This window comes from Solanum dulcamara, chromosome 10, assembly GCF_947179165.1.
Source record: "Solanum dulcamara chromosome 10, daSolDulc1.2, whole genome shotgun sequence".
Taxonomy (NCBI): Eukaryota; Viridiplantae; Streptophyta; class Magnoliopsida; order Solanales; family Solanaceae; genus Solanum; species Solanum dulcamara.
This window is the reverse complement of record NC_077246.1, coordinates 35,997,559-36,023,845: the sequence shown is the minus strand read 5'-3', so window position 1 is coordinate 36,023,845 and position 26,287 is coordinate 35,997,559. Positions and strand designations below refer to the sequence as shown.

Here is a 26,287-nt window from a genome sequence, read left to right as displayed (position 1 = left end):
CACTAGCAACGATGGGAAAACATTATAAAGCACAAGTTTGAATCCAGTACAATCTCTTCTAATGTTTCTTTTTTCATTTGACCAATTTAGTTTTTATTTCTAGATACGTTTTGTTGTCTTACGTAACATTTTACTTAATTTTAAAAAAATTCGTTTAGCTGACCTTAAAATTCAGCAGTACATCTATTGACCTTCAAAATAACGACCATGAATGAAGTGTTTACAAGAACTCTAACACACATTAAATTTATACACATTGAGTATTGCTTGCCAACTGAGTAAATGGGAGATCCAACCATAATTATCAGGCCAAAATCAATTCTTCAAAAGTCATAGCCTCTTTGGCCTATTCGTCCAATTCATTCTTCCTAATTGTAGTATAGATACACCATCTCTTTTTGCATTCAAACTGCCAAATATATACTTAATTTTACAGAATAGCAACTTTCTGTAGAAATTGCCATTACCAACTTTCATTGAACTCTTTCAGAATTAGAAGCTAAAATTGTACAATTTTGTATGCAGCAAAACTTAGCCGAGCAAGCTATTCCAGTGTTGTTTAAGAATCTCATATGCCTTGAAGCAAGGGACTGCCTGCAGTTCAGTGTGCCCATTTAAAGAATCCTGCGTTACAATACCCAGCCTCACCAATGTACTTATGGCTTTGTCTACAGGCATTTCAACCTGCACATAATGCATGAGTGTCAAGATGGAAATATATATACGGGACACCCTTGTATTTGTTCCAGTTCATCATCTCGGTCCCTTTACTACACACAGTTTCATTCAAACACTTGTACATGTTCAAAACTAATATTTTAAGCCCTTCCGAGAATGAATGTCCCTCACTTGCACTGACATGGATGACACATCAGATCCACATCACTTACCAAATAAAACAAATATTAAAGAACGAAAAAATATATATGAATAAAAAGAAATTTCAAAATAAAATTAAAACTTATTCTAGGAAATCCCCTTCATTTGGTTCTTCCCCCATCTGTTCAATATCTTAGAAAACAAGGTCATTCCAAGTTAAAAGACATCCATACAATACAAGGGTGTTAGAATGTATGCTTCCACCAGAACAATCGACACCAGGTCCCTTATCAGAAATCAATACATAAACTTAAAGAACAGAAAGGTAAAATCAGACTCAAGATTTTACGTAGAAACTCCTTGCTCAAGGGAGAAAAATCACGATCTGTCCCACAGGATTTCAGCTCAAAACTTCACTAAAACAGTTGAGCCAAAGATTTAGACTACAAGCTCTTGCAATCTAAGAATTGCACTCACAATCTCTCCTCTCCTTGTAACAACTCTATTACAGATCTAAAGCAATAACTATTGCTTCCTAACTCACTAGACTCCTAGCTGATTTAGACTTCAAGTAGTCTTCATAACTAGCTCTAGTTACTTCGACAAGATGAACAATAGAAACGAAAAACAATGAACTGGTCTAGCTTCCTTTATAGATTAGGAGTAGACCTTACAAGATTAAGACCAAGAAATTACAACTCTAAAACAAGAACAAAAACAATTGATAACTCTATCAGGTCCTTGGTCTTCTTCAAGAACAAATTTCAGATTCTTGAGAGCATGAGCTTCAATGGATTTTTCCTTTTTCAATGATTCCAAAAAGTCAAGTGAGAATGGTTGTAAAGAATGCATATATAAATGATATACATTTTGTTGGACGATTTGTATTGGTTAGACAACTAGCCCTCTACACAGGGACTCGGCCGCGTACACACAGACCTGTAGACTTGGCAGGATCTGTTTTGTACTATTTGTCTGCTATCGTTATCAGCAAAGTGTCCTCAAAGGGACCAGGTCCTTTACCAATTCCCTGAGTTTGTTTAATCATCAAAACCAACTAACACTGAGCATTATCGATTTCTTCCTTTTTGATGATGGCAAACTCCTTTACAACATTCTCGCTTTATCACCTAAGACCAGAGCCAGAAGCAAATCTCCCTAGCCAAATATTCAATATTCCCCCTTTCACCAATATCCAGGTAACAGAAACAAGAAATGAATTTCCCCCTTTCACCAAACTCTCCTTTTCCTATCATCAGCTAACAATGTTCCCCTTTTTGACATCATTAAAAAGGACAACAACAACAACAAATCCAGTATAATCCCACCATGTGGGGTCTGGGAAGGGTAGAGTGTACGCAGATCTAACCCCCACCTTGAAAGGTAGGGCGGCTGTTTTCGAAAGACCCTCGGCTCAAGAGAGGAAAACAAGATAAAAGGTCAGATAGGGACAAGCATATCGAAAACAAGATGAAAACAAAGAATAACAAAAGTGAGAAAGTCATGGTAGAATAGTACGAAAAGAAAGAGACATTAACTACTATAAATAAATAAGATAATCAAAGTACAATGACCCCACACCTATAAACAACAATACAATCATTAAAAAGGACAAGAGTAAACTAAAACCCAAGCATGCATTATTATAGAAAAATCAAAGCCACTAAGGGCAACACAAGCACAAGCCAATAAGTAATGAAAGGGAAGATTAACTGAAGAAACAGAAACATTCATTCATTCATCACAAATAAAGGACAATATTCAAAACATTACAAACTGAAGAGGAGCCTTGGAGTAACTAGTAAAGTTGCTGCCATGTGACCAGGAGGTCACAGGTTCAAACCTTGGAAACAGCCTATGGCAGAAATGCAAGGTAAGGCTGCGTACAATAGACCCTATAGTCGGACCCTTCCCCGAACCTTGCTGATAGCGAAAGCTTTAGTGTACCGGGCTGCCCTTATTCAAAACATTACAAACTAACTGAAAAGGAAATCATTGTGATCAGTTCAAGAAAGGGAAATGGCAACAGAGGATGACACTAGATGGATGGGTTTTTTAGGTGAGGGATTTAAGGAGAAGGGACATCTGATCAGCATGACTTTCATGATGTAGAAACAATTTATCTTTGAGACTGATGACCTGTGCTGCAAGGCTAGCATTTTCTTTTTTGAGTGCTTGCAACTCAGAAGAACCTGGTCTCTCTGATTGTGCTGTAGCTAGCTGTGCCTTAAGCCTGGCAACCTCAGCATTTTTAGCACTTAAGAGTGCTGTCATATCTTCCAAGTCATGCTTTAACTGCCCCTGCTCAAACAACAATTCAGATATCCTCCTTACTTGCCCAGTTTTTCCCTCAACACATTCGCACTCAACTAAAGTGTTCATGGAGAATGACTGCTTAACAGTTACTCTTTGGAAGAGATATTTAAGAGTATGATCAATGTGTTGATGGACCAAGGAGAGAGGGGGGAAAATATTGAAGGAAGAAAGAAAGGCTTTGAACTAGTGAGTTAGGTTCTTTTTGAGAAAAGAACAACAATTTAGTTTCGACTGATTGGACAATGATTCAAAGATATATAGTTGACATGTGGCAATCACAATGGTTCACACAATCAATTAATAGAGCAATGTAAAGAGTACTAACCTTGGGACAGGACTAGGTCCCTTTCCACTGTTTTAGAATTGAATTTTCTAGCCTTCCAGTTCTCCTTTTATTCAATCTTAATTCTTGTGAGTGTATACCTGTAAAGGTACCAAATTGACTTTTCATGAATAAAGTAGTGACGGTTAAAGATACCTGCATCCTGATTATAGTCAAAGCGAGCTGAAGCTTCAGATAATGCACAGATCAGTTCAGCTTTAGCAACCCTAACTTCAGTCTGTTCTTCTCGAACTGATCCCTATTCAGAGCTTTTGTGAAGATGTCAACAATTTGATCCTCGGTTTTACAAAATTTCATAGAAATATATCCCTTTTCAACATTGTCTCTTAGAAAGTGATGCCTGACATCTGTGTTTTGTTCTCTTGTGGTGCACTAGATTTTTTGCCATATTTAGAGCACTGGTGTTACCACACAAGAGAGGAATTGTATGAGTGACAATCCCAAAGTCTTCCAGTTGTTGCTTAATCCATAGTAGTTGTGCACAACATGATGCATCTTCTACATATTCAGCTTCAATTGTTGAGAGAGCAACAAAATTTTGCTTCTTAGTGTTCCCCAAGAGATAAGACATGAACCCAAGAAATGAGCCATTCCTAATGTGCTCTTCTTGTCAACCTGAATACCCTACATAGTCTGCATTTGCATATCCCACCAAATCAAAAGAATCACCCGATGGATAAAATAGGACCAAGTCCTCAGTCTTCTCCAAATATCTTAGAATTCTCTTAGCAGCTTTTAGATGTGATTCCTTTTGGACAAGCCTGGAACCTCGCACACATTCCAACACTGAACATAATATCAGGCCTTCTAGCAGTTAGACATAGTAGGGACCCAATTATCCCTCTACACATAGTTTCATTAACTGCAGGATCAGTTCCAGTAGCATCCAACTTTAGATTGGTTCCCATGGGAGTATCAATGGGCTTTGCATTCATCATGTGAAACCTTTTTAGTAGTTCCTTGATGTACTTTTCTTGACAAGTAGAGGTTCCAGTTGGTGTGCTTAATCTGCAGTCCCAAAAAGATACTAAACTCTCCCATCATGCTCATTTCAAACTCACTTCCCATAAGGTTTGCAAATTCTTTACACAGAGATTCAGAAGTGGCTCCAAAGATAATCATCAACATATACTTGAACAATGAGCAGTTCCTTGAACCTAGACTACAAGAATAAGGTGTTATCAATCCTTCCTCTTTTGAGCCATTTCCAAGAAGAAACGTTGATAGTTTCTCATACCATGCTCTAGGAGCCTGCTTTAGTCCATACAAAGCCTTGTCCAATTTGAGAACAGGATTTGGATGATCAACATCCTCAAATCCAGGAGGTTGTTTCACATAAACTTCTTCCTTTAAAAAGCCATTTAAGAAGGCACTTTTTACATCTATTTGAAACAGTTTAAACTCCATAAAAGCTGCAAAGGCAATAAGAATTTGATGGCTTCCATCCTTGCTATAAGAGCAAATGTCTCATCATAATCTATTTCTTCTTCTTGATTATATCCCTGCACTACCAATCTTGACTTGTTTCTCGTTATGACTCCATTTTCATCTAGTTTGTTTGTAAAAACCCACCTTGTCCCAATTATGGTTCTATCAGAAAGTCTAGGAGCTAGATGCCATACCTTATTTCTTTCGAACTGATGCAATTCTTCTTGCATAGAGTTCACCCGGTCAGCATCCCTCAAGGCTTCCTTGATTTTTTTGGTTCAATATTTGAAATAAATGCTGAGAATGCCATTGGATTTCTTGTCTTGCATCTAGTTTGTATTCCAGAATCCAAAGGAGAAATCAGATTATCAAGTGGATGAGACTTCTTGTATTTCCACCCTATTCTGGATGTTGAGGGTTGAGTAGATTGCTCAACTTCCTCATTCTCATTTTCCAGATTCTCATTTCAGTTTGATCAATATTAATCACTGGAGAGTTATCAAAGAGACCAGGTCCCTCTTCAAGTTCAATATCCTCATTTGTTCCTTCACCTTGTCTAGGTTCAGTCGCATCAGTAACAGACAGGATGTACATCATTTGTGGTGACTTCATTAAAGATATCTCTCTGAATTTGTAACAGTTCTTCCAATTCATCATTATCTCTGCTTTTCAAATCTTTGATTTCACCATTTTCATCAAAAATCACATGAACACTCTCTTCAATGCATAAAATTCTTTTGTTATAAACTCTATACGCCTTGCTCGAGGAGGAATATCCTACAAAGATTCCTTCATCACTTCTAGGATCAAACTTTCCAAGATCATCTTTTCTAGTGTTCAATACAAAACATTTGCAACCAAAAGCTCTTAAATAGCTCAATTTGGGCTTCTTATTATTGAGAAGCTGATACAGAGTTTTATTCAGAATTGACCGGTCACATAACAAGCTGTGTTAACAGCCTCTGCCCAGAAGTTTTTTGGAAGATTTGAGTCAATGAGCATGGTTCTGGCAACATCAACCAGATTTCTGTTCTTCCTTTCAACTACACCATTTTGCTGAGTTCTTGGAGCTGAGAAATTGCAATGTATTCCATTTTCAACACAAAAGTTATCAACTCTTGCATTTTCAAATTCTATTTCATAATCAGACCTGATTCCAGCAATCTTGCAGTTCAACTTTGTCAGAATCATCTTAGCAAATATCAACAATACATCATATGTCTCATCCTTAGATCTCAAAAACATCGTCCAGGTGTATCGGGAGTAGTCATCCACTATCACCAGAATATATTTCTTTCCTCCTCTACTTTGAATTTTCACAGGACCACACAAGTCCATATGAATTAACTCCAGAGGTCTTGTGGTGCTCACTTGTTTCTTAGGCTTGAAAGAGGATTTGATTTGTTTTCCTTTGACACAAGCATCACACACTTTGTTATCCGAAAGCTTTACTCTGGGCAGCCCACGAAACAAGTCCTTGGATACAAATTTGTTCAGTAGTGACGAGCTTACATGACCCAATCTTCTATGCCACAAATCAACACTCTCACTTTGAGCACTCAAGCAAGTGAGATCATTTCCTTGAGCAGTATCCAGATTGGCAACATACATGTTTTTGCATCTATGAGCAGTCGGAATCACTTCTCCTAATTTTAGATTTGTAACAATACACATCTTTGAACGAAATCTAACTTCATTTTCTTTGTCACATATTTGAGAGACACTTAGAAGACTATATTTCAAATAGTTCATGTAGTATACATTCTCAATAGAGTGTTTGAGAGATTTACCAATTCTTCCCTTTCCTAAAATGTATCCTTTCTTGCCATTACCAAAAGAGACACCTCCATCTTGAAGTGCCTCAAGTGAGAGAAAGTTTTCATTCTTGCCCGTCATGTGCTTTGAGAAACCACTGTCCATGAACCAGCACTGCTTGTTACTTCTTCCACTTTCCTGTAGCACAAATTATTTGTTAGATTTAGGAACCCATTTCAACCTAAATTCCCAATAGTCAGACAAAGGTTAACAAGAGATTTTTTTTTCCAATGAGGTAAAGTATCTTTTCTCATCTTATGATTAAGTTCAGAAGTAGGACAAGGTGCCTTTCTCTGTAACACTTTCTGATCATAATATGAGACCTTCTCTAGAGACCTTTTCAAAGCTAGACAATCCTTCTTCAAATGACCATCACGACCACAATGAAGACACTGCCAATTTCCAAATTTTGAATCATACTTGCCACAAGAATTGCAAGAGGGACTGATTTTAAGACTTTCTAGACTCCTACCATTGTTATTTTGATCAATAGCTTTTTCAAGAATCTTTGGAGAAACAATCCATTTTAATGATTTAAATAGTTCTTCTTTTGCCAGAGCAAGATCCTTTTCAAGCTGTACATTTCTATCAAGAATCATAGCCAACTTTACTTTGGCATCACTAAGCTTTCCTTCTAACTCCAGTTGTACACTACTGATTATTCCTTTGCCATTAACACAATTTTGGTTCAACTTCTTAAGATCAAGATTAAGATTTGTATTTTCTGTCACCAAGACCATTATCTGTTCTTCTAGATCTGATATTTGTAGAACTAAAGACAAATTCTCATCTTGAAAAGTATCTGAGCAGTTCATACTTTTATCCTTATCATTTGATAGCTCAATAATTGAATCTATCAATACAGCAACAAGACTTCTCAATTTTTTCACAGACTAAGTGTGCAGGTTCTGTTTAAGATCAAGAAGTGTTACCTCTTCTTCAGCTTCTTCCTCAACTTCCGATTGAGCCATGAGAGCAACCATTGAACCAGAACCAATATTGTTATCTTCCACTTCATATATTTCTATAAGAGCATCCTAGATTTGCTTTGCAGTGGTATAGTTGAGTACTTGAGCATACTCATCTAGTCCAAGATCACAAATAAGTACAAGCTTAGCTTCTGCATTCTTTTCCAGTAATCTAAAATTATCCACTTCATATTCACTCCTTTCCTTTTTCATATCATTACCTTCACGATTTCTCTTCATTGGATATTCAGGACCATTAGTAATTCTTGTCCAAAGTTCATAGTCTTATAAAGGCTTCCATTCTTGCTTTCCACAGTAAGAAGTATTGTCCCTTGAACACTAGAGGTCTGTTGATGTTCTGTCCTTCGGGGTATCTGAACGAAGCATTCATCTTCACAGGACTTTCTCTTGGTGTTAACCAGATAGAGAAAATTTGTTCTGATACCAATTGTTAGAATGTATGTTTCTACCAAAACAGTCGGGACCGAATCCCTTATTAGAAATCAGTACAGAAACTTAAAGAACAGAAAGGTAAAATCAGACTCATGATTTTACATGGAAAAGTCCTTACTCAAGGGAGAAAAACCACGACATGTCCCTCAGGATTTCAACTCAAAACTTTACTGAAACAACTAAGCCAAAGATTCAGACTACAAACTTTTGCAATCTAGGAATTGCACTCACAATCCCTCTTCTCTCCTTGTAACAACTCTATTACAGATTTGAAGCAATAACTCTACTGGTTCCTAAATTAACTAGAGTCCTAGCTGATTTAGACTTCAAGTAGTCTTCATAACTAGCTCTAGTTACTTCGACAAGATGAACAATAGAAACGAAAAACAATGAACTGGTCTAGCTTCCTTTATAGATTAGGAGTAGACCTTACAAGATTAAGACCAAGAAATTACAACTCTAAAACAAGAACAAAAACGATTGATAACTCTATCAGGTCATTTGTCTTCTTCAAGAGCAAATTTCAGATTCTTGAGAGCATGAGCTTCAATGGATTTTTCCTTTTTCAATGATTCCAAAAAGCCAAGTGAGAATGGTTGTAAAGAATGCATATATAAATGATATACATTGTGTTGGACGATTTGTATTGGTTAGACAACTGGCCCTCTGCGCAGGGACTCAACCGCGTACACGCAGACCAATAGACTTGGCAGGATCTGTTTTGTACTATTTGTCTGCTATCGTTATCAGCAAAGTGTCCTCAAAGGGACTAGGTCCTTTACCTGTTCCCTGAGTTTGTTTAATCATCAAAACCAACTAACACAGAGCATTATAAAAGGGTACTCCACTTGTTCGCACAATAAATTCTCAACATCTAATTCACTCAAGTTAACATCCAATAACTTCTCTATTTCCTCAAGAGCTTTATATGCCATTCTCTTCAACCTCATTCTTCCATACTCTTCAATTTCAAGAACAATCAATGCCAACTGGCTCATATCAACTGAATTCGACATGAACAAACTCATAATTTTGGACCCATTTTTTGACATCACCTTGAATGTCAACACCCACAAACATAAAAATTGGAGTTTCCAAGGCAAGAAAGAAGAGAATTCAGGATGTAATCTGAAGGAATAAAATAGAAGGCAACGAAGGTCAATGCAAAGTTGGAGGAATACGACGGAGGGGTTTTCATCACTGAGGCTAATACACAACCACCATTCAATATTTTTTGACGATAAGGAAAACCCACAGCCACTACCCTTTGGGTGCGCATAGGGTAAAACCCCCCATAACCACCATTCAATATCTATATATGCTAACAGTGTGATAGTCCCTTTGATTTGTCCTATGTCTTTATTTGTGATTTTTTTTAATTCTTTGTGAATCAGGAGAAGATGAATAGGAAAACTAAAGTGGACGGCTGTTTAGTGGTGGTGGGATGGTGGTAAGGGGGTTTCATGATGGGATGGGTGAGGAGAGAAAGAAGAAGAAGATGGGACGATTTGTGGAATTTCTTTTTTTTTCTTTTTAATTTATTATTATTTGTTTATGATTTTAATACTTTTTTGTCAAAATATTACTTTCTACAACTCAGTAAATCGAATGCCACACAAACTTTGCTAATGGTCAGAGGGACTTAAAATACTACTTTTGAACACATACAAATGTTTAAATAAAACTGTGTAGCTGAGGGGTAAGGATGACAAACCGGAACAAGTATAAGGATCTCCCCGGCCATTCTGCCAAAAATATAATTACAAAATAAATCAATCACCAAGTTACCTTTTCTTCCAATAGATCATAAATAAACTTCTCACATCTGGCTCCGATATTTCTAGGACAACTTTCCTGCATTCAAGTTATTTTGACAAGAATCTCAAATGGTTAAATTCAACATAAATTTTTTAACTAATTGGAAATATTTCCTTAAGTGATAACAACAAGCACGTGCCTACACCTTCAAGGCCTTTCACTTGTAAAGCTAAGGAGCTACAAGTATTTGGATTACTTGTGATGAGTGAAAAGCATCAATGTACCAACTAACTGCTTTATCATACTTCTTCAACTGTAAACAAAAAAAATTTCTACAAACTTGCTTCATAACTTTCAGAGTGAAAACACGTTATTCCACTAACCCTTTTTTTAAAAGCGGCAACCGAATTCATAACCTGACAATTCATCCTATCACCATGTTCTCCTATCATAGTGTAATTCATGTACAGCTAAATGATCATGTATGTAAAAGAGAAGAAAGTCAATCGAACCAAAGTGCACCCGAAGTGCAATACTTCCATTTTTCACATAATAGTGTTCTGTAAAAATCTTTATTGGTTATGCCATTTAAAGGAAGTGATGGAATCCAGAAATTCAATTAGTCTTTAAAATATTGACATCACAAGAATGAAGAACAAAATCAAGAAAAAACATAGAACACCACTAAGATATGTTCATTATCCAAGAAGCGATCACAGCACTTGAAACCACAATATTAGGCAGCTCTTCTCAATTGCTTTCATTCCTGTAGGACAGGCAACTCCTCAGGGATTCTAGATCCAATTCAAGCTCCAACTAAGAATAGGAAGAAGACTTAATTAGACTACAAGGTTTCATGAGTATGAGATTAGGCACCGCTTAACTCTCTTAACTCACTAGCGCCCAAATTTCCAAGATTTCCTTTCCTAGGCACCTCAATCGAGATTGTCAAGGATCACACATTTGGATTCGTTTAAAGGAAAACAACAAACAGATAAAGTTTTCGCTGCACTGAAGAGAACAGTGGGAAATACAAAATGGAAGGTGCAGACGGAAGTGGGTCTATTTGTTTTCTGTTGCTGTTGCAATTTAACAGTGATATTCTTAGAATTTTATTTCCGATGCAAACAGCAAAGAGTGGATGATATCAAAAGAGGTGATGCCTCTATGTAGTGAAGCTATCGCGGTAGTGCGGGTTGGTGTATATATTGATCAATCCTAAGAAGTGAAATAATCTGAAAGGAAAGAGCAAGTAGAAAAAATGAAGCACAGAGAAAAATAAAGTTATCAGAATTTTTGTGCTTGTTATTTTCCCTTAAGTGTACTATATCCCGGTAGCTATAAAGAAAAGAAAACCTTAGAAAGCAGAATAAGAAATTATAAAAAGATTTTATTTATACGGACAAATCAAAGATCACTGAAAAGAAAATAGTAGCACAATTAACAAGGAGAACATAGTGCTCTAGGGGTATTGGTATGATCAAGGAAAACCTGGCTGCTTTCTTTCAGCAGAACTGCATATGCCAAAATGGCTTCTTTGTACTGCAAAAGGAAGAATGCAAGAATCAGGTGCCTATAAATTTCCTCAGAAAACCAATTACCTTCATTTGTGTAGAAACAAGTGTTAGAGACTTCTGTTACCTGCTGTTGTTCAGAAGCATCCAGGAGAAAGTAAACAGAACCAAAGCCACTTGCTATCGTTTTCTCATTAAGTGTCCTGTTGACCAGAAGCTAAATATAGCTTAAAAAAATGAGTAGGCATAAAAAAAATTGAACTTCATAAAAAGAAATGGAGAATGGAAGTGATGGACTCACTTGATATCTATCCCATGTTTGCTTGTAACCCAAGACCACACGGCTCACATATATCACAAGAGCACTGACTGCAAGCACATCTAAAAGTATTGCGGATCTGTAATCAGATAATCAAGTTACTTTGCGCAATTGAAGCACACAGAGTAATCAGACTAGTTGTCTTACAATTATTTTAGTATCAAACAAAAACAATTACATCAAAGAAGCCATGACTAACTAGTGGAGGATGATGCAAGTTTGATTTGACCCACAAGTTTGAGAATCTTGAAATGTCAAAATCATGTGTACAGTGACCTATTATTCTAACTCTAAACCAAAACCAGACTGAGGTACCAATAGAATACAATAGTGACAAAAATAAGATAAGCTTCAAATAAGCATGTTGGATATGATTTTACTAATGTATGAAAAATAAGTAAAACTCAGAACAACAAATTTGCCGAGCACACTTATTTTAAGAACCATGATGAGGAAAAGAGGAGTTGGATGACGGCAGTGCCTTAAAAGTACTGTTTGTCTCTCTTTATAAAAGAATTTTGAGTCGGTTAGGGAGACTAAAGAAAAGATAATGTCCTAACAAGACACTGTGCATTATTTTGACAACTACATCATGGATTGAAAACTGCATAGAGATCATGAGAAGGTTGACCAATCATACAGTGAAAACATGTTTTCGAACTTGTAGTTTATGAAGTATGCCAGAAGTCCAAGAACCGAGGCAATGTCCAGGCGTACCTACAAACAAAAGTGAAGTATATCTTCAGGATAAGCAGCGATATGAAGAAAAAAAACAGTACCCCAGCATTCAATACACTAGAAACCTCCATGAAATAATGGTAACAATTAGTATTACGAGTGAGCATTCTCAGTCCACTGACTAAAGAAAAATTGGTAACAATTAGTATTACGAGTGAGCATTCTCAGTCCACTGACTAAAGAAAAATAGTTATATCTTCTTCAAACACAAATAAGGTCGGGGTGGAAAGGGCTATGACAATTGCATTCGTTCCACAAGTAGTTTGTGATCAAATTCATATAGACTTTTAAGGTTTCCTTCTAATATTTGACCTCTAGAATTCCCAAAATTGAAGACATAATTAAGCAAATAAAAGTAATGACTTCGGTCATGAGAAAGAAAAAGACTTCAAGTAAGCAGGTATAGTGGCTAATCTGATACAGCTTATGCCGAGAATTTTCTACTAAGAACTCCACCTTAAGTTTTGTATGATATGCCTTTCTTATATCTGATTTACTGTCTACATTAGGAAATACTGTTTTTCTAATGTGCTTATATCTTTCATTTATTTATCCAATTCAAAGATGTGTTGGATTATATCTATTTCATTCTTCTTTCTTTAAAATTCTGCCCAGAAAAATGTCACAAGATGGCAACAGAAATCATGTCAGATCAACACTTGGAAACCAACTAAAATTTACAGAAAATTTGATGCCTATAATACAATGGTTATCCAAGAAGATTGATACTAACTTTTACGTATTTTCAGGTAACACATTAACATCGTCCCAAATTCCAAATTTAATATCTATATTCGTACCGCACCACACAAACAGCTAAGTCCTAGAGGGCCCTATGGTACAACTGATGAGAACTTGTGTGCTTTCCTTTCACCCACTTTTTCTTGATACCAAAATGTAATAGTTTAAGGTTTCATCTCAAGGTCATTAATGCAGCATTTTGGTGTATGAATTACTATGTCATGGATTATATATAGTTTGTCGTATTTAACAAATTAGGAAATGTACAAGGCATTATGATAAGCAATTAAACATCCAATCTGAGTATTGGTTACCAAACTTATCAAGCACTCATTGGTCTGTAGCATGTATTAAGCCCAAAACCAGCAGGCTTGCTTGCCTAACCTTACGATATTACAATTTTCAAAATTCATTTCAATTCAATATAAGATTTGGGCAAATTAATAAGATCACTTGAAAATTGGCTTAACAAATCAATCAAAAAGCAGCACTAATGCAGACACAACAAAAATGATGAACACCATTGTCAAAGTCTCCAGGATCAAACTGTAGAAAATTCATTTTTTCCATACTGGAACGATGTTAGTGTTGAGTCTCACGTTGGAATAAAATTTCAATTTCAGCTCATACCGAGTCTAGTATGCGGAAAGACAACTTCTTGTGTGGAAAAACAACCTACAAAGAGTAACAAACATAATAAGTTGAAGTACATACTAAATCAAAATGTGCACGGAGAACAAATACAATCATAAACTTCTAGTAATTTAATAGTTGATCAAGTATATTCCGTGTTCAAGGATTTACTGGTAGATCTGGAATGGGGATTTTCTCGTAGATCTTCAGCTGTAAGGAGGGAAACTCGGCTATATTTGTGTCACCTCCTTCACAAGTTCCCTTGATGTATAGCAAAATCAACTCTTGGTAAGCTGGCTCCTATAAGAAGCAACTATCACATTATATGAGGATGCAGATCCTGAGAATAAGGTTTTCTAGCAAAAGATGAATACATAAGTATTTAAATGTTTTCTTTGACAGTTTACTCGACCAAGATCAGTTTTAAAGGCATAAGTACTCTTAAGGGTGCAGCACTCCATTGCTATTGCTAGAGATAAGGGTATTCAATACACAGAGTAACATAGGAGATGCAACAGTTGCAATGAATTATTTCAAGCACTACAGTCAGATGTAACATTCTAACCACAACAAAAGAAATGTAATGTTCATGATGAAAGAATTTAGGAGTAAATCAGTAAATCAAGGTCAAAAAAAAATATACGGTTTTAAGAAGGGGAAATGGAGAGAAAAAGAATGACTTGCAGTTGGATAAGTGGTAAAAAAGAATGGCGCTTATAAACAATATATAAGATAAAAGGCAAGGCAATCTCAAAAGAAAAGGAAAAAGGAAGACTAGTGGAAACAGAATAAATTGTAATATCTTTTAAGTAGTTTGAATTGAAGATGGTGCAAAACCACGATATTCATTGTGCTTCATCAATTATGAGGACAAAGAGAGGATAGTAAGGCATTAATGTCATATGCTATGAGAACCGAACTTCAACGTAATTGAAGTTACCTGGAGAGTTGATTTTGACAGAAGAATGGAAATAGAAGTTCTCAACATTCTCCAAAAATCATTTCCACATAGTTTGCGTGATGCAGGTTCCCATATATCGCTAAGTGATATCCTCGACAAAAATATTGGCCTAGACAGAAGATTCTCTTTGATGACATAGTCATTTCAAATATCAATGAAATTTAAATCTCATTCTTTAACCATAGAAAATAATAACAGCAGCAGTAGCAAGAATAACAACAAAAAAAAAACTTCGACAGATTGGGGTAAAAGATGAGTTTTTTCTTACACATCAGATCGAATGAAAGTCTTATTAGAATACATACACTCAGTCACACAGCAAGATATAATTTAATACTCAAGTGGACAAACCTTAAATAAGACTCAGTTTCAGTGACATCTATTTCAAGCTCAACTTGCTGTTTATGTGTTGAAGGTAGAACTCCAATCAACACCAGCAGCTTTTTTAGAAGCCTACCACGCGGCCCAGCTGCTGAAAGATTTTCTTCATAACGAGCTACTGCATTCTGTGCAGCTTTCGAAAGGGGAAAGTCATTTTCTGATAATGTGTCAACTTCAAATGGCTTATTTGATTTGTGCTGGTTGTCACTAGATGTTTGCTGGAAAATCGGAAAATGTTTCAAGCAAAGCTTGATTTTTTTGGCCCAAATTTGAGCATCGTCTTTTGTAATAGATCTTTCCAAAACCTGGCTCAAGAATAGATAGAAATCTTAGAATGATTCTAACGACCTTCAAAATCAATGGAAATTTTCACATCTACATCAAAGCACTGAATGCATTAGCAAAAAATACTATATCACATCAAGTCGAATTATCATCAATTCATCATAAATCAATCAATATGGTTTCAAGTATATATGTAATCATGAATAAACAAAGACCAGAATGATTGAGCTTGAGAATTAGTTGGTAGCAGCCTTTACATGTGCTGCCTAATTCTGCCACTGTTTGCTGCTTTCCTAGCACATGACTTTTCAGATTTCTAGTAATCTTGTCATCTGTCTCAATTAAAGCAATCCAGTTGATCTAGGATAATGTCTGAGTAAAATATTTGAAATGATGTTCATTTGACCACAGATATATGCTTTTCAATAACTTTTTTTGTTTAGCTTCTTTTTGCAGATTTGAAGAAGCTCATTTTAAAGAAAACGCCCTAACTTGGTTAATGTTTCCAATTCTTTTGGAGATACATGGAAATCTATAATTGTGATTGGCCATCAAATCCAAGAAATCAGGTTCATATGTAATCAGGAGAAAAACCACCAAACCAACAAAATTTCCCCTCCCAATAAATATTGAGGACCCTTAGAAAGAAACTTTTCAGTTTATCTCTACAGAAAGGAAATTTTGATTTACCGGTACCAACATACCTCAGTCAACCAAATACTAACTTTCTTTAGAGGTTTGACTATCAGAGAGAAAACTCCTTGTAAAAACTTTGACTGCAAGTAATCTAGTTTTTCAACAATTAGCAAACCCTTCTGCCTCTCAGTTGCATAACCACGCCTGCATGCAAATGTTCATGAATTTAATACAAAAAAGAAAACAAGTCAAAAAAAAGAGGCGTAAGGGAAAGTGTAATGAGATAGGAATTTCAACAGATATCCTCCCACAATGTAAACCCCATTAGATATCCTCCTATACTCCATTTAGAACTTTAATATCTCAAAACCCTCCCACAATTGTAATCCAACTTTGGGATTCATACGTGAACTCTGAATACAGACTTACTAGTCTAATAGCCTGTTTGGATGGAGTTATTTTAAGCAGCTTATAAGTTGAAAACTGATTATAAGTTTTAAAAAAACAAGTAGGTGCATCCCAACTTATTTTTTTTGACTTATAAGCTGTTTTCAACTTATAAGCTGCTTAAAATAAGTCCATCCAAACAAACTCAATTATTTATTGGGGCTTATTTTAAGCACAAAATGACTTTAAATTGGCCAGTCAAACACTCAATAAAGCTAAAAACAGCTTAAGTCAATCCAAAAGGGCTCTAAAAGTTGGCTCTGATTCCATGTGAAAGAATTTGAGCATTTAACCCAAAACCATAAGGCAATAGTGGATCACGAGCTCTATAGATTCATTAGTTGCCCCTGTACATCTGATGTAGACTTTAACAAGAAGTATCTTCTCCAGCTGACAAGCGAACTTATGCAACTGGTCAGGCCAAACTTCTCTTTATTTTCTAGATTTTACTAACCACTTCTTTCAGGTGAGTTTCCAACAGCACCATACCACTTCTTCTGCTGCTGATTCTTCAAGCAACTGTTTCTGAAAGATCTTTCTTTTTTCCCATGGCAGTAGAATTTGGATGTTGAACCCACCTGAACATCGATTTCTGGACATTCTTCTGCTCTTTGTTTTTCCCTTTTTCGAGTTATCAGAGTTTGATTTTGAGTTCCCTCTCTGAATGTTGACTTTTCTGTCAGTTTCAGGCATTGGTCAGTAGCAGGGCGGTCCACGTAAGAGTAGGATCCTATTTCACATCCACTATTATTGAGCCCATTCTGGATCTTGGGAGCACATTGAGTATTCCATTCTTTTGTATAGTCGGATTGAGCCTGTTACCATATTCCTTGACATTGCGAATAACTTACATTTTTGTCGTTATGTTTAAAGGGAATGTTTGCCCATAAAGGGCCACTTATTATTCTAAAAGTTCAATCAAAAAAAGAAGATTTACTTTTGTACCACACTTTCAAAATCTATTTGTTGTCGTAGAATAAATTAATGAATTGAGACACAAGGGCAAGGTAGAGGTCAGGTCTACGTACACTCTACCCTACCCAGACTCCACTTTTGTGGGACTACACTAGGTATGTTGTTGTTTTTGTTGAGATACATGGGCGAGGTGGGCAGTTTCTACACTAAATCAGTTTGCTTGCAGCAAGTTGGAAGGTGTCGGGTGCCAATAACGTCTCATTCCATTTTGGAGCGTGAAACCCAGATTGCACACCACCTTGAAGGGGTGTGGATGAGGAGAAAGTCCAGAAAAATCATTAAGACTATTATGTAAAATATTATTATTTATTATTTGAAAGTCAAGATATTAATTGGATAAAGAAATAAGAATAATTTTCATACTTTGTACAGCCAAAAGCTCCTATATAAGGAGCCCTTTTGTATGTGGTTAACAACTAAATTAAACAAGAGCCTCTTCTATTTCAGAAAAACTACACGAACCTGAATAATATGGCACTGGACTGAAATGCACTCTTCCAGTCAACAGATATTGGCAAAGTAAGAAGATAATCAGTATTTAGAGCAGATGTCAGACTTAGATCTCTAGCAGACAATTCTTCAAATCCAGCATTGGAAAGGAGCTGCAGGAAAGCATGTTGAAAGCGACTGGAAACGGCAGTTCTACTGGAAATTTCAGATGGTAAGTCACATATAGTTAAGAAAAATCAATGTCCACTAATTGTTATCATGAGAACACCGGTGTAAAAAAGCAAAAGCATATACTATTAAATACTGCAAGAGTTCTAATAGATATTTGATGTATAGGTTTGATCATTTTTGCTGTTATCATAGATCTCTTGCTTCAGCTCAACAAAGCACTGTTTTTAAGTTCACATAGTTCTCATTTCTCTAAAGCATTTATTAATAAAATCGTCAGTGATCTGTCCCTGTCTTTTGTCATGTTGCCTAAATTTGAAGCAGTCTAAACCCATATCAAATTTCCTCATGTTTCTTCAGCTTCTTTCATTTTTTCTGTATTTCCATTATAAGACTAAGATTTTAGACAAACATAATTAGGAAAGTAATTCGGCAAACAACAAGATACACCATATTTTTTGAGAGAATTCCCACAACCAACTTTTTCGATGGAAACAAGATACACCATATTGTTGGTTGTCGTTGGGTTTATGCAGTCAAAGTTGGTCCGGAAGACCAAATTGATGAAGGCTCGACTTGTTGCCAAAGGGTATACTCATATATTTGGGCTTGATTATAGTGATACTTTCGCTCCCGTGGATAAAATTACATTTGTCTGTCTTTTTCTATTTATGTTTGTTGCTTGACATAGACCTCTTTATTAGTTGGACATTAAGAATGTTTTTCTCCATGGTGACCTTTACGAGGAAATTTATATGGAGCAACCACCTAGTTTTGTTGCTCAAGGGGAGGCTAGCGTGGTGTGTCAACTGCACCAATCACTTTATGGTCTAAAACAGTCTCCTCGAGCCTGGTTTGATAAGTTCAACACAGTAATTTAGGAGTTTGGCATGACTCGTAGTGAAGTTGATCACTCTGCGTTTTCTCGACATTCTGCTCCAAATTTGTGTATTTATTTGGTAGTTTATATTGACGATATCGTTATTACCGACAAAGATCAAGGTGGTATCATTAATTTAAAGCAACATTTCTTTTAGCATTTTCAGACTAAAGACCTCGACAGACTCAAGTATTTTTTAGGTATTGAGGTTGCTCAGTCCAGATCAGTTAAAGTTATTTTGCAATGCAAGTATGCTTAAACATTCTTGAGGAGACTGGAATGGTGGCATATAGACCCATTGACACTACTATGGATCCGAATGTTAAACTCATGTCTAGACAGGAGGAACCACTTAGTGATTCGGGAAGATATAGGCATCTGGTTGGTAAGTTGAATTATCTCACAGTGACTAGATCTGACATTTCTTTTCTTGCAAGTGTCGTAAGTCAATTTATGGATTCTCCCTATGCTAGTTATTGGGATGCAGTTGTTCGCATTCTGAGATATGTCAAGTAGCTCCAGGTAAAGGACTACTCTTCAAGGATCGAGGTTATGAGTAGATCTTTGGATATACAGACATTATTGGGCAGGATCACCTTGTGATAAGCGTTCTACATCCAGATATTGTGTTTTAGGAGGAGGTAATTTGGTGTCGTGGAGGAGTAAGAAACAAAGTGTGGTTACTCAATCTAGTATAGAAGTAGAATATCGAGCAATGGTTGTAGCAACTTGTGAGCTAGTTTAGATTAAACAGTTGCTTAGAGAGCTAAAATTTGGAGAAATCAGTCAACTAAAACTTGTGTGTGATAACCAAGCGACCCTTCATATCACATCAAATCTGGCATTTCATGAGAATATCAAGCACATTGAGATTGATTGACACTTTACCAAAGAAAAAACACTCTCCGGAGATATTGTTACAAAATTTTTGAAGTCGAGTGATCAGATTGTAGATATTTTCACCAAGTCCCTTGTTGATCCTCGTATTCATTACATTTGTTCAATGCATATGACTTGTATGCACCAACTCTAAGAGGAGTGTTTGAATAAGATATGAATATAACTTATATATAGTATCCTACTTGGAGAAGGATTGTCATGTAGTATCTACAAATAGGGCTCAGTGTAATAATGTAAATACACAATTCAATAATATTTTTATCCATTATTCTCACAGTAATTATTGAACTTTATGATATTACACAAAACTCCAGAAGACAGCAACATACCTAGACTCCTCAAGAGAGTCTTTGTTGACAAATTTGAGAAAAGAAACATAGGGAGATCCTGAGAATTGATTAGAACCTGAAGTCCATAGATTCTTCAGTTCCATGTCCCTGCCATATTTATATATGTTTTCAACCTTCTCAACATCACTTGTGACAATGTTAGAACCCCTTCCATTTGGCGTAAAATTTCTTTCTTGACCAGATGAAACAGCAGTATTATTAATACTATCATTCGTATGAGAGCGATCATATTCAACTCGCATTTCCTCTAAGATAATTTTGTGTTCAGCATGGAGAATCAGGTCCAGGCATCTGCAATTACAGAAATTCAATAAGCACAAATCAGAAACTGAACATCAAAAAGCATTTAACAATTAATGTTCTAACTTTTAAAGGAGAAAAAAAGGGGAAATGATTTACACAACTGTAGAAGAGAGTCACTAGGATTCTGACTTTCATGAAACATACTTTTTTTTAATCAAGTAAGGTTTTCATTTATAATAACAAGGCCAACTTGGCCGTATCAAAAGATACACCAAAAAGGAGAGACTCACAAAATATGGTTCTCTCCAAAAGAGACCCAATCCTCTATACAAACAGGAACTACAAGGATGCACCAAAAGAAAATAAGGGATCGGGGACTACTCCTCAACTGAGCAAAGCTCATCTCCAGCCATTCGAAAGCTCTCCTATTTCTCTCTTTTCAAATGATCAACATTAGAGCTAGAGGAGTAACCTTCCACACCTTGTGCCTTCTTCTCCTAGCTCCACTCTTCTAATTGAACATCAACTCCTTCACTGATCTTGGCATTATCCAAGGGACGCCAACTCATGTGAACATATACTCCCATAACCCCATCGCTAATTTGCAATGTAATAAAATATGATTCACATCCTCACCCGTCTCCTTACAAAGGAAACACCAGCTCATGTGGACAACCTTTTGCTTCCTAAGGTTCTCTACCATCAAAATCACCCCTCTAGGAGCTAACCACGTGAAGAAGCACATCTTTCTCGACACCTTTGGTATCCAAATCTTCCATGTATTCTGTTTACACCAAAATAAAACAAGACAAGGCATTTCATCTTATCTTCTGGGTAGAACTACACTTATCTTCAAAACGTCTTTGATTTATCTCTTTCTCCACATTGTCCACCAAATACAAGTTGGGACAATCCTCTATCTTTCTTTCTGGATGGAATGACTATCATATTTGTTCTAGTCTTACCGTACTAAAAGTACTTCCCCCGGCATTACCCAAATCAGTCCTTTCATATTAATAAACATCCTCTATAATTGACTAGTAATTTTACAATGTAAAATCAAATGATTGATTGTCATTGTCTCTTCTTCACATAAATAACATCTAGGACATAACTGGTAGCCCCTTTTGGTGAGATTATCGTGAGTCAAGAATGCCTATTTTGGCAGAAGCCAGACCAAAGAAGTAACTTTATGTGGAATTTTAACTTTCCGAATAGCTTCCAAGGCCAACATCCAATTTGATTATTGGATGAATTGAATCCCCTATGAGCAGCATTCACTGAGAATTTGCCTTGTCTATGTCTTTACCATGTTATACCATCTTCAAAAGTTGAGTGTCCTTTAAATTGTCCAAGGTTTTGAAGAAATTTGTAAGTATCTCAAAATCCAATCATTCAGTAACATCCTGAAGCTTAAATTCCATCCTTGATTCGTCCAGACCTCTCCGGCTGCTGCACCTTGCTGCTGGTTTAGGTTGTAGAGCTGTTTCAGTGTCGTTTAGCCAAGCCAATTGGCTCTTAAAAGAATATTTCATGCCATCCAATCCCTATTTCATGCTAGCTTTCTATAGACTAACTCCATTGGGTTTTTAACAGATTTGGTTGTCTAATTACTTTCCATACCATATGTTCAAGAACGAAAAAAGTTTCACATCGGTGGTTAATAAGATCGGTGGTCTCCTTGTAAGGCTTGGCAATCCTTCTCCCTTTGGACTAGCTTTTGGGGTGTAAGTTAGGCCCAAAATCTAATTTTACATGGTATCAGTGCGGGATGCATCTCACGCAATGTTGGGCCCCTAAATTAAAATTTGTCCACGAACCAGATGTCCAGCTCTGGGCGTGAGGTGGGGTGTTGAAGAATGAAAAAAGTCGCGCATCGGTAGTTAATGAGATGGATGGTCACCATATAAAACTTAGACAATCCTCCACCCTTTGAGATAACTTTTGGGGTGTGAGTTAGGCTCAAAGCCTCATTTTACACCATACTTCATCCCCATTAAATCACTCCACAGTAATTGCTCATTAGTTGCAAGTCTCCAAAGTCATTTCATTATTAGACTTTGATTTGGGATTTTCAGGTTCCTTATTCCCAGACCTCGTGCCTTCTTACTACCAAACTACCTGTTAGCACATCCCATTTAACCAAGTGGATTTTTTATGTCATTGTTGCCTTGCCACATGAAATTCATTCTCAGAGCATCCACTCTTTTATCTATATTCATAGAAATGGAAAACAGGGACATCAAGTAAGGTTTTTTTTTTCTAATTTAACTAAAGGCTACTAGGCTGTTTACCTATGGTATCTTATTGAATAATCAAAATCAAAACAAAATTCTTACAACTAAAACAAGAACGCAAGAATTTAGAGCTAGAATCTACCAAAAATGAAATGCCAAATGTGATGTTGTTGATCATCGAGGTGGCCCTAATTTTCTGTTGTTGATGTTGCTTCTGAGTTCTGATGTAGCCCGTATTGAATCCCCTCTTAGGAATGATGATTACTGCTCTTTTCTGATCTTTCATATTAATGATACTTATATATCTACCATATTTGCTAAAGTTCCTCGAACAAAAGAACTCAGTGAAATGGTCATGAAGCTTCCACCTCCTAACAGAATATCCCAGCACTTTGGAAGCCACCTTAAAGAGTGTAAGCCAGCCCCTCTATTGTCTTCTGGATGAAACTAGTTCTAGTCATCATTTTGCAACCACTTTCTACCCAATCGTACCAAGTATCAGGTCTTGACTCAATCCTTGTTATGTTGTAAGATTTGAAACCCACCGCAAAGTATATCATATTATCTCCCATGCTTAGCAACCTAATTAATTCTGGGAAAGATTGCCCGAAAAAGCCTCTCCAGAGGTGTGAAATCTTGGAGGAGTTTTCCTCGGTAAACGTGAGAGCATTTTTAACTTAGAGCCCGTTTGGATTGGCTTTAAGTTGGTCAAAACCAACTTAAAGCCCCTTTTTAGCTTTTGGACGTGTTTGCCTAATGCTGACTTTAAGCCATAAAGTTCTTAAAGTCAGTCAAAAATGAAAAGTTAGGATTTCTAACTTTTTTTTTCCAAAGTGCTTAAAGTCATTTTCTTTGACCATGGAAATTACTTTTATATCCCTTATATTTTAACTAAATTCCTAAACTACCTTTTTTTATTCTTTTAACCCTAAAATTCACATCATAAACACTTTTATCCAAACACTCAACTGCTTATTTATAAAAATAACTTTTAGCACTTCAAAGTTCTAAAAGCACTTCATACATAAAAGTTACTTTTTTTAAGCCAATCCAAACGGGCTCTTATTCCTAAAAGTATAGAAGAGTAATCTTTAGACATGGCTATTTCTAAGTTGTTATTAGCTAACATTTTTAATTTCCATACCCCACGAAGCTGTTAGGATTTTTTGAAGAGAGATGTAAGCAACAACGTTTGTGGATCACATTCTCCACGGGAGATATAGGCCATCCTTCCCACAAATCACTTATTTAAGTTGAATGCCAATTCAAGGAGGAATAACTACTTGAGGAGTCTTTCCCCCATTCTTTGGAATAAGGCTCCACAGCCACTCCATGAAAAACAGAGCTTCTTGGGAATAAGACTCCATTTTACCTCACCTACAAAAGTAATGGGCAGTTGAACTCTTCTCCACTATAAAAGGAGCTCTTAGCTCTCTGAATAGGCATCCAACAGAGGATATCTCCTCTCACGTGCGTACAAAATACTACACTTTCTTAAACACGCTAGAGAACAAACAGCTATATAAATGAAAGGGAGCTCCCCTACTCTCCATCGATAAAGTAGTAGGTGGATAAAGTAATGAAGTAAGGTTTTCCCAACAGTAACCCCTCCCCACCCCACCAATGTGAATACAAAAATAACCTTAAAAAGTAGGAGCATTATCCATAAAAGAAATGCAGCATGTGAATTAGTTTTAATGTACATGAGTGATTGTGATTTATGCAGATGGAAAGACATAAGAAGCAAAACGTACAATGATACATGGCGAAATTGATGGGCTTCATCAGGTGAGTTAAACATAGTGGTACCGATGGCATCCAACAACTGCGATTTAGAAGCGGCAATATATCTTTGCCTGGGCACTTTAATTCCAGAAATTCCTTCATTCTCAGGTGAAGCACTACTGCTGCTGCTACTGGTAGAGGTAGGTTTTGCTTCAATAGGAAGGAAATTGACGGCAAGTGGTGAGCAATTAGGGACATGACTAGTCGCTGTGAAGAACTGAGATGACGACCGCGGAAAAGGCAGAGGAGTACTCATTTGCAGAGACATGAGTAGTAGTAGTTCAGAAAGACGAATGGAGGAACGGATTACTTTCGCCAAATAAAATAATACAACCAATCTCTGCCTTACTTTTCTTTTGACATCAGAATCTTCTTTCTTTTTCTAATGTGCCAACTTATCCAAATAAAACTAGGAACGGACCAATTTTCTAGATTTTTCTACCAAATAAAATTTGATGAAAAACTCTTTGCAGGTATGTAAAGACCCCTTTGATTGTTTTGATAAAATCAACTATTGAAAAAATTTACAGTTAGAAAACTTTTTGTGTATTAACTTAAAATTTTAGGCTACGCCAGTTTCACACGAAATTTGAGTAAGGTGAAGTCTAGTTCAATCTAGGAAAAGTTTGGGGTTAATATCTACGCTTGGGTTGAATTTTCTATTATTTAAGTCGTTGCGAGTCTATAGGACCTTTTGAAATTGAAATCGGGTTAGTAGAACTCCGGATATCGAATTTGGCGTGAATGGGTTATTTTAGAACGTTAAGGTTCGAGGGTGTGTTGCAAAATGGGGACTTGGAAAAAGATTTTCGAGAATCTGTCTTCATGCAAGTCGCTATGGTGGGGTAAATCCTTCTATAGCGTGTCAGTCACAATTTAATGCAACTAACTGTTGTGTGGGTTCCATGAGAGAATCAAGTTGGTTGTTGTGTTGTGGTTGTTTCATGTCTATTGTGCTTATCAATTCAAGGTAAGGACTGGAGTCCAGGCTTTGCTATAATTGTGATTAAATTGTATATTATCTTTTTTACTAAGTTGTGGTTGTCTGTTCATATTTCATATCTTGGAACTGGCCGATAATCCTACCAATACACTGTGGTTTTTTTATTGATAATGCACTTGCTTTTTTTTGTTGAGTACAGGACATATTCGGGTGGCCCATACGAGACCTTAGTTGTGAGATGTACTGTTCTGAATCCAAGGGTGAGCTACTTCTTCTGGGATGCCATGGATTATTTCTGTTTCTTTGTTAATTTTTTCAGACTCAGACATTCATAGACTAATTTATTGCTTTCTTGTTTGAGGTGCATCCCCTTATTTTCAAACTAAGGTAGAGTTTTTGTACTATGACTTTGAGATTCTAGGGCGATTATTTTTTTCGCAGATGATTTTGACAAATGAATGAGTTCAGGGGAGCTCGATATTTTACTTGTTTAGAATTGATTTCTTAGCATTTACTGTAATGACTTACTTCCTAAAAATGGTTTTTGATGGGTTAAGTTCGGGTTGGTAATTGGTTCTCCCATCGGAGGGTTAGTATGAGTGTCACTCACAGCTGTCTAGGTCATGACAAAGTTGGTATCAGAGCCCTAGGTTCATTGATCTCATCGTACCAAAACGTGTGTAGTAGAGTCTTGTGAAATTATACAGAGACATCTATACTTTTCTTCGAGAGGTTACAGGACTTTAGGAAAATTCCCTTCTTTCTTCTGCCGTGCTATAATTAGATTCCACTTTGTATCTG

The 26,287-nt window shown here is 36.4% G+C and overlaps 1 protein-coding gene across 7 annotated transcripts; it reads right to left on the bottom strand.

Moving 5' to 3' along the window:
* Nucleotides 1-263: 263 nt before the first annotated feature.
* LOC129871739 (uncharacterized) lies at nt 264-24,959 on the bottom strand. Of its 7 annotated transcripts, none has more exons than XM_055946712.1 (14): nt 24,513-24,956; nt 20,258-20,569; nt 17,993-18,175; nt 16,177-16,312; nt 15,158-15,492; nt 14,786-14,915; nt 14,017-14,145; nt 13,843-13,887; nt 12,374-12,450; nt 11,716-11,812; nt 11,542-11,631; nt 11,392-11,442; nt 9,931-9,996; nt 264-684 (listed from the first exon to the last, which is right to left on the bottom strand). In XM_055946712.1, the coding sequence occupies exons 1-14, from the start codon at nt 24,809-24,811 to the stop codon at nt 532-534; spliced, it is 2,103 nt and encodes a 700-aa protein (XP_055802687.1). In that variant the 5' UTR covers nt 24,812-24,956; the 3' UTR covers nt 264-531. The 7 variants fall into 7 exon arrangements, 5 of the variants coding, with proteins under 5 accessions (XP_055802687.1, XP_055802688.1, XP_055802691.1 ...); XM_055946713.1 differs by having other exon boundaries at nt 17,993-18,172; XR_008762306.1 differs by having other exon boundaries at nt 605-684; nt 9,931-10,213; nt 24,513-24,959.
* Between the last annotated feature and the right edge of the window lie 1,328 nt (nt 24,960-26,287).